General features: G+C 51.7%; 1 protein-coding gene across 1 annotated transcript in view; it reads left to right on the forward strand.

Moving 5' to 3' along the window:
- HDGFL2 (HDGF like 2) overlaps window positions 1–8,681 on the forward strand; it is a 19,735-nt gene that overhangs the window by 3,984 nt on the left and 7,070 nt on the right. Inside the window, exons 4-5 of the mRNA XM_025043150.1 lie at window positions 5,013–5,243; window positions 7,543–7,578. Of these exons, the coding sequence (XP_024898918.1) occupies window positions 5,013–5,243; window positions 7,543–7,578 (267 nt within the window). The remainder of the gene's footprint in view (window positions 1–5,012; window positions 5,244–7,542; window positions 7,579–8,681) is intronic.

An 8,681-nucleotide genomic window follows, 5' to 3' on the forward strand; every position in this document is an offset into this window, starting at 1 on the left:
AAGATCTTTATAGTTGAGTCTCATGAGATCCTTTTCTGGCCCCAGCTCAAGTTCCGTTTGGTTACGTCCTGAGCATACTGTCTCCTGGTGAATCATCGCACCGTTTAATATTTATTGCACACCCACAGCTTGCTCAGGACAGCGTAGATGCCTGCCCTCGAGGAAATAAAGCTCAAATGATGTGATCTCGACATTAACACAGCTCCATACAGACTCCCCAAGTTGAAAAGTAGCTCTGAGTGTGAGAGCTTTTCACTGCCGTTTGGATCTTTAACCAGTCTGTGCCTCTAAGTGGAGCATCAGTTTAGAATGCGGATTCTGGGCCCCAGCCCTCGAGGTTTGGGTGTAGTTTAGGGCCGAGGCCTGGGAACCTTGGGCCGTTTCTTCCCACTCATTATTCTAGATGCTTCTGAGGGAGCCAGTCCACAGGCAGGCTTTTAGAAGCATCACTTTATGGGTACCTAAGCAGTCTCTTTTTTTCATCCTTGAAGTTCGCAGTTTATTTTTACATTTCGAGTGGGAATACAGACCCATGGTACAGAATTGGGAAGGTATGAAAGAGACACGCAGTGAACAGTTCGTCCTGCTTCCCAGTCACTGTGTTCCCATTTTTCTCGAGACAGGCACAGCTACCAGTTCCTTGTACATCCTTCCAAGAGCCTTCATGTAAAATCCTGTGTCGCTTTCTTTTTCAAAGCTTATAATTCTCTATGTTATTTCCTCAATAACATATTTTGACCAATGGTTCACGTCATTACACAGAGAGCAGCCTCATTTTTTCCCTGTTTTATAACTTTATTCGGCAATCAGCAGTTAGTTCTCATCCACGTTAACTGTAGATTTTTTCAAAGTGGTGACAGGCACGTAGGGACCAGCGTAGAGCTCGTTCGGTGAACCCCCGTGCCGCACCTGGCTTCGGTACAGCGCGTTCCTTAACCTTTGGCACAGATGGCTTTGCCCAGCCTGGTTTCGGGGTGCACACCTGAAGTCCCATCTCCTTCATGGCCAACGTCCGGACCTCTTTGAGGGCCCTAGGGGCATGCTTCTTGAAACCCACTCGGTGAGTGCGCTTGCAGACGCTGGTGGTGTGTTCTCTAGTCACCACCTTGGTGACGGCGGAAGGACCCTTCGCACCACCCTTCTTTGTGGGAGCCGGTCTGCAGGGGCCCATTCTTTTCGACAGCCTTAGCTCAGCTGGTGCTCCCACGAGGAGTGTCCGGCAGGGCCTGTTCCCACATCCCTGCCAAGCCAGGAGGTGAGAAGTGGTATCTCGGTGTGGTTCCAGCGTCGTCTTTGGGCCCACATGGCAATCTTGAGAGTGGGTGGCCCGGTGGCATCTTTTCCATTGTGCAGATGAGCAAACTGAGGCCCAGAGAGTTTGCCTGACTGCCCAGAGAGACCCGGCTGGAATCCGAGACCTCTTAGACCCGGACCAGGGTGTTTTGATGTTCAGGGCCAGATCACCCTCTGGGGACCATCCCCGGCCCCACACACTCAGTGCCAGGGCACCCCTCCTTGGTAACCAAAACGTCTCTAGACATTGGCAAATACCCCACCTCCCCTGGGGGACAAAAATCACCCCTGGTTAAGGACCATTGACCGAGAAGGATTCCAGTTGGCGCATCCTGGTTACTGACATGGAAAGAGGTGAGGACACCTGCCCCAGGGCCTCAAGCTCGTGGCAGCTGAGCTGGGCCCAGAACCCAGGCCCCCTGCCTCCTGGGCTGAAATTCTTTTCCTTCTGGCTGATAGAAGCTGTGGCGGGGGCACGAGGAGGAGGAAGGCCCAGAAAATTACCTCCGCACAGTGTGACCTGGGGTGAGCCCTGTTGTGTGGGCGCCTGGTCCTGGGTTCACGGCCTGGCTCTACCATTTGCTCACTGTTGTACCTTGGGAGTTGCCCCCACCCCTCTGAGCCTCAGTTTTCTCATCTAAAACAGAAGCACACCAGCTTCTCTCAGGGTCACGGGGAGAATCCAGTGGGCAAATCCGCAGCCGGTACCCAGCACAGTTACGCGCAGGTGCGAGGCAGTAGCTGGGAACCAGGACAGGCTACATTTGACTTTCCCTTTCTACCTCAGCCACCACCAGACCCGTTAAGACAGTGAGAGAAATGAGTGCCTATCTCAGCCACTGGGTGTCGGGATGATTGGGTTTGGGGTTGGCCGGCCCTCGACTTTACTTCCTGGTTCCCCTCTGTGTTGACAGCGTCCCTGTCCCCCAGACTTCTCCACGCGGATCAGATTTCCCAAAACTTTGCAGGCAGGCACTTAGGTCCCATGGGCCAACCCCAGATCAGAGTTCTTGGCTTCACCCACAAGCACAGTGCAGGGCAAGTCACTTACCTTCCGAGAGACTCAGTTTCCCTAGTCGTGGTCCACGGCCAGTCTCTTGAACGGGTCGCAGAGGCACAAATCAGAAGTGAGGAGGGTTGAATGAGCACCAGCTGTGTGCAGGGCCTGGGCTTAGCGGCCAGGGTGGACTGTCTTCATCCTGGCTCTCTCACTCACTTGCTGTGTGATCTTGAGTTGTCACACTGCCTTTTTCTTCACCTGCAAAATGAGGATGACAGCTCCCGCTCCTTACACAGAGAGAAATGATCAGCTCGGTGTCTGGTGGCTCTTACTTGACTGACGCTGGCTCTTACTGCCATGATGCTGACCCTTCCCCCTGCAAAAGATCCTTGGACTAGCCGGTTAGTCACTTACTCGCCAAGTGACAAATGCCTTTTCTACTCACCAGGGACGCCCCGCCCCCCCGCCCTGGAGCGGAGGTGATAGAAATCCACCATGAAGATGTGATTCCTCTAACGTTTTTTGCTTGGGGCTTGACCTCTTTAGTGCTGTGCATTTTAATCTTGTCAAACATACAAACGGGGTGCCGCCCTGCTTAAGGGCCCTTGGTCACAATGACTCAAGGGACACAGGAGGTGTTTGGTGCTGAGCTGCGAGGTCCTGTCAACACCTGGTTCTCATTTTTGTCGCTTGTTAGAGATTGTGGTGAAGGCTGGCTCATGACTTTGACTTCTCGGTGGGGGACACCAGTGAGCGTGGAGTGGGGAGGAACGGGCTGAGTCCCCTCCCCCGCCCAGCCCAGCTCTGGCACCCACATTTCCACCCCCTTCTGTGCGTTTCCACTGCAATGTGCTGCCGAGATCCGGCCGCAGCCTCTGTCCGGCCGTGCGTGACCCCTCTCCCCAGCCCCGTCGGCCATGCTGACCCCGCTTCTCCCTGCCCCTCACTCTGGTCCCACATCGTGTGGCCCCAGAGGCTTCTCTCGAGTCCTCCTGTGCCCTTTTGGTCCTTGCTTTTTCCTCGTCCAGCATGCATGCCCCGCTCCGATCTATTGAACCTCAACTGTCATCAGGCCAAGAGAATGTGGCTTTTTTTGGTAATGTCCTTTTTAAAAATTGGGATGCAATTCGCATAACAAAAGTTATCATTTTAAAGCGTACGCTAGAGTGGTTTTAGTGTGTTCACAGTATTGTGCAACTGTCACTACCATCTGATTCCAAAACATTCCCATCACCCCCTAAAGACACCCCCTTTCCATCGGTAGTCACCTCAGTTCTTTCTCCCAACTAGGAACTGCTAATCACCTTTCTGTTTCGATGAATTTGCGTTTTCTGGACGTTTCATACGAATTAAATTGTGCATTCGACCCTCGCGTCTGGCTTCTCTCATGGAGCGTGTTTCAGGGTCCGGCCGTGTTGTGGCAAGTGTGGGTGCGTCACCCCTTTCTCTGGCTGACTGACTAGCGCTCCGTCCTGGAGCTACCTGCACTTGACTCGTTCCTCAGTACATAGACATTTGGGTTGTTTCCAGAGAATGTGGTTTTTAAGAATCTCAATCTCTCTCTTTTTTAAAAGAAAAACAAATTCATTATTTAGAAAAGAAGCACACACCGCGAAATAACCCTGTCAACTTTCACGCACGGGCTTGGCCGGGCACCCGGGGAGAGGTGGTGGTGCCCCCCGTGCCATGCTGTCACTGCGTTTACTTGTCTGTCTCCCCATGAGACTGTGAGCTCCCCGGGGGCAGGGACCCCGTGTAACTCGTCCCTAGCCCCAGCACGGGGCCGGGCACGCAGTAGATATTCTGTGACGTTCCTTGGGTATTGACTGAGCGATGCTTGAATACGACCAAGACCAGTTTCTTCTCACAAACATAGAACACCTGAAACAAGTTTAAAAAGACCCGAGAAATCTGCTCGGACCCCTCAGGCCGCGCTCACTCTTGCCTGATCCTGACCCTGACCCTGACCTGGACCCGGCCTAACCCCCCGACCCGCACACCCCTCTCTTGCTGTTTGCTTCTCCGTCACCACTCCCGGGGGCAGGGACCGTGCCCTGTTCACATCTGTGCCCTCACCACCTACCTGGCATATACTTGGCACCCCGCAGCTGCTCACAGATGACGCGTGTGTAAATGAGCCTGGCAGTGTGGCTCGCACACAAGAAGCGCCATATAAATGTTTGCTATTTTTGTGGCTGTCACTGTCTGGGCATTTGGCGTAAAACAGAAATAACAGCATTGAAGTTCAAGCCCAGAGGTACTATCTTAGGTTAAGTTCCTCCTCTTAATTATGAGAATAATAAAAATAATGATAAATAATGATAATAATAAGCACACCTTGATGGACCTCCTGCCAGTCTGGGCACTGTCTTGAGTGCATCAGACGCCACTCGTGTCTCATCCCCGCCGTACCCCTGCGAGGCCAAAACGCTGGCGTACCCGTTGCTCCAGTGTGGACGCTGAGGCACAGAAACATCCAGACTTGGGCCGTGAATCCTGCAGCACTTGCCTCCCAGCCCCCATCACACGTCTGCCCATCTCGGCCTCCCCCTCAGTTCTCAGGGCTTTCTGGACCTCACTTCCCCCAGTAGGAAAGCGTGGAGGCTGGACCCTGACATTGAGACCTGCCGCCGGTGGGTACTGTCCCCTGGGTTGCCGTCCTGGTCGGGGAACCCACCCAAGCCTGAGGGTGACTCAGTCTTTGCTCCCCGCCCCCTAGCCGGTGAGTTCCTCTGACAGCGAGGCCCCCGAAGCTGATCCAGCAGGTGGGAGTGAGGACGACGAGGCCCGGGGGGTCATGGCTGTCACAGCTGTGACCGCCGCAGCCACCAGCGACAGGATGGAGAGCGACTCGGACTCAGACAAGAGCAGCGAGAACAGTGGCCTGAAACGGAAGGCGTCAGCCTTGAAGGTAGGCGTGGATAGGGCGGGGCAGGCGCCCCTGACCTGTGTGGGGTGCTCTTGGCCTGTCGGGGGTCGGCAGCCTACTGATGCGACCCTCCCAGCTCTTCCTCCTCCCACCCCGAGGTGGCATCTCGCAGCCTACTCTCCCTCCTTGACTTTTTTTTAAAATGTGCATTTTAAGCCATTTCCCGTTTAGAAAAAACAAGTGCAACTCGCTGCCAGCGTTAATTTAATTTTACATAAACGCTCTTTGAGGCCGAAGCATATCTGTTTTTTAATGTGAAAATAAAATATAAAAACCGTTCTTGGAGTTATTTCTAAACAGTTTGTCGCTAATCCTAATGTAACAAATGTGTGCGTACATCGCATTCATCAAATGAATCTTCGGCTGACAATTGAGAATGATGTTAAATTAACAGCACGTGTCGGAACGCTACGTTTTCTAGGATTTGATATTTTCAGCGATCGAGCATTGCTCTATTTTGTAACTGGAAATACCACTAATGGAAACAGAATGCTGTAAACAGAACGATGCCATTTGTTTTCAAAGAATATCCGCATGTGAGAGCGATGTGAAAATAATAATGAATGTGAGATAGTTTGTGGCAGACTTTGGGGGCGCGGTCAGGACCGGCGTCCGCGAGTTATCTCGGGGCAAACGCTGCAGCTGCCAGCGAGTGTTCTCGGGCCAAATGGGAAATGGGTTTAAAAAAATTGAGGTTTCATTCATATACCATGAAATTTGCTTTTTCAAAGTATATATAATTCAGTGGTATTAAGTACATTCACAGGATTGTGCAACCGTCACCACTGTCTAATTCCAGTATATTCTACCACCCCCAAAATAAGCCCTGTCCACATTAGCAGTCACCCCCAGGCCCCTGCCCAGCCCCTGGCAGCCGCGAACACACTTCCCGTCTCTGTGGACGTGCCCGTTTGGGACATTTCACATTAATGGAATCACACACTGTGTGGCCTTTCATGTCTGGCTTCTCACTGAGCTTCGTGTGTTCAAGTTGTAGCGAGTCAGTGCTTCACTCATTTTCATGGCCGAGTAATATTCCAGTGTGTGGACGGACCACGTTTTGTCTACGCACTCGTCTGTTGACGGCCATTTGGGTCGTCTCCATGTTTTGGCCACCGTAAATAATGCTTCCGTGAATGTCAGCGTGTACGCTTCTGTGTGGATGTCTGTTTCCAGTTCTGTTGGATGTATTTTCTTTCCTGGTTTTATTTTTCCTCCTCTGCCTTTTGACTGCTTCTAAATATTCAAGTACAAAATAAAAGGACCAAGACCTCGCAGCAAATTCTTTTGATAGAGTAAGGCGTTCTTTTTATTATTTTTAAAAATAATGTTTGCTATTGGTTACAGTGACCGTAAGCCATGCTCATTGTACATAAGCTTAGAAGAGGCACAAAACAAAGAAGCCAATTGAAAATACCCATACTGTCTGAGGGGATTCTGCGCCGCTGGCTTTAGAAACATCCTGATGTGTCTCGGTGCTCAGTGTGCCTCGCACGGGTGTGTGCGTGTACGTGCGCAGTACAGATTGGCATTACGTACATATGTACAATATGTCTCGTGTTTGTGCCCCATCTAATATTATGAGCATTTTCTTATCGTTCAATTTTTTAAGACGTCAGTGGTTGAGGAAGTAGTCTATGACGTGGACGAATCCTAATCAGTGTGTTATTAAGATTGTCGGGCATTTGGTTTTCCTCGCAACTTTTTATGATTTATACCTGGTATTGTCTTTTAAAAGTCCCCGTTATTTCTGTCGTTAGAGAAGTTAAACAGAAATTTGTAGAAAACGAACACCCCCACCCCCCTTTAGAGAGATCACTATTTATAGGTTGATAATATATTCAGATATATTTGCCTAACTTTGCATTAAGCAAGTATAAGGTTTTATTATAATACTTCTTAACAGCGCTGGGGAGGAATTTGAAAGACCTTGTCACGCACGACCCTGCCACACTGACATCGTCGGTGCTTCATTCCCCAGTCTGTGGGGGTGCGGTCTTCAAATTCATCTTCTCTGATGGCCGCATGGAGGGTCTCTTTTTGTCAGGGTTTGACGCAGACCCCTGCCACCAGCCCTTGTGGGGCGGGGCCCTGCGGCTGGGCACGGCCTGCCTGCCACCCCGGCTTCCTTTTCCTCTCTGGCCGTGCCAAGCTTTCTTCCACCCCGGGGGCTTTGTGCTGGCTGTTTCCTCGGCCCAGAAAGCCCCCCACTGGTCTGGTCCCGGTCCTGGTCCCGGTCCCGCAGGCGTTGCGGTGCTCTCCCCGCCGGCCCCTGTAAGGCACCGCCCGCTGCTCTCCACAAGGCTCACTCCTCGCTCAGCTCCCTAACGCTTCCGGTTCTCCTGATGAGAGAGAAGTTGCGCTGAGGTAGAGGCCTCATCCCTCAGTGGCATGTCACCGAGCATGACAAAGTACCCTAGACCGGGGAGCTTAAACGACAGACATTTACTCGTAATTCGGGAGGCCAGGTGTCTGAGATCCAAGTGCTGGCAGGGCTGGTGCCTCCTGAGGCCTCTGTCCTTGGTGTGTAGATGGCCGTCTCCCTGTGTTCTCACGTGCTCGTCCCTGCGTGAGTCTGTGTCCCGATCTTGTCTTACAAGGACGCCAGTCATACTGGATTAGGGCCCAGCCCAATGATCTTATTTGAACTTAATGACCTCTATAAAGACCCCATCTCCAAATGCAGTCACATCCTGAGGTCCTTGGGGACGTAATTTAGCCCATGAAACTGTGGCCTTGGAAGGGGCAGGGTTTGGGAAGCAGTGCTTAAGAGAGGGAGCGAGTCTCGGCTGTGACAGAACAGAAGCTGTGTGCGTCAACAGATGCCGTGATAGGGACGCTGGCCGTGACTGGGCGCAGGTGCGTTTCTGAAGCTCAGGCCTCTGCCGCCCCATCCTTCCTGAGAATTCTGAGTTGGCTTCGTGGGGCGGACATGCGCCCGTGCATCCCTCCCTGAGCCGGTGTTCAGGGTCACGTGCCTGCATAGATACGTTGCAGTCTTAAATTTCTTTATCGAGGCGAAATTCGTATAACCAAAGGAACTATTCTGAAAGGTACAGCTCGTGGCGTTTACCAGTTCACAGTGTTGTGTGACCACCATCGCTGTTTCCAAAACAAGTGCAGCTGTGTTTTTCTGGGGAAAAGATCTCTGGTTTGTTTTTCTCTCTCTCTCTCTCTCTCTTTTTTTAACCTCAGTAAGCTGTACATAACATGAAATGTACCGTCTTCACTATTTTTAAGTGTACAATTCAGTGGCATTAGCATATTCACGTTGTTTCAACTGTCCCCACCGTCCGTCTCCTGAACTTTCTCATCGTCCCAAACTGATACTCTGTCCCCATGAAACACTCACTCCCCTCCCCTCCCCCAGCCCCTGGCCCCACCGTCTACTTCCTGTCTCTATAGATCTGACTCCCCTAAGGATCTCCTATAAGTTGGATCACATAGTATTTGTACCTT

Source organism: Pteropus alecto, unplaced genomic scaffold, assembly GCF_000325575.1.
Source record: "Pteropus alecto unplaced genomic scaffold, ASM32557v1 scaffold30, whole genome shotgun sequence".
Taxonomy (NCBI): Eukaryota; Metazoa; Chordata; class Mammalia; order Chiroptera; family Pteropodidae; genus Pteropus; species Pteropus alecto.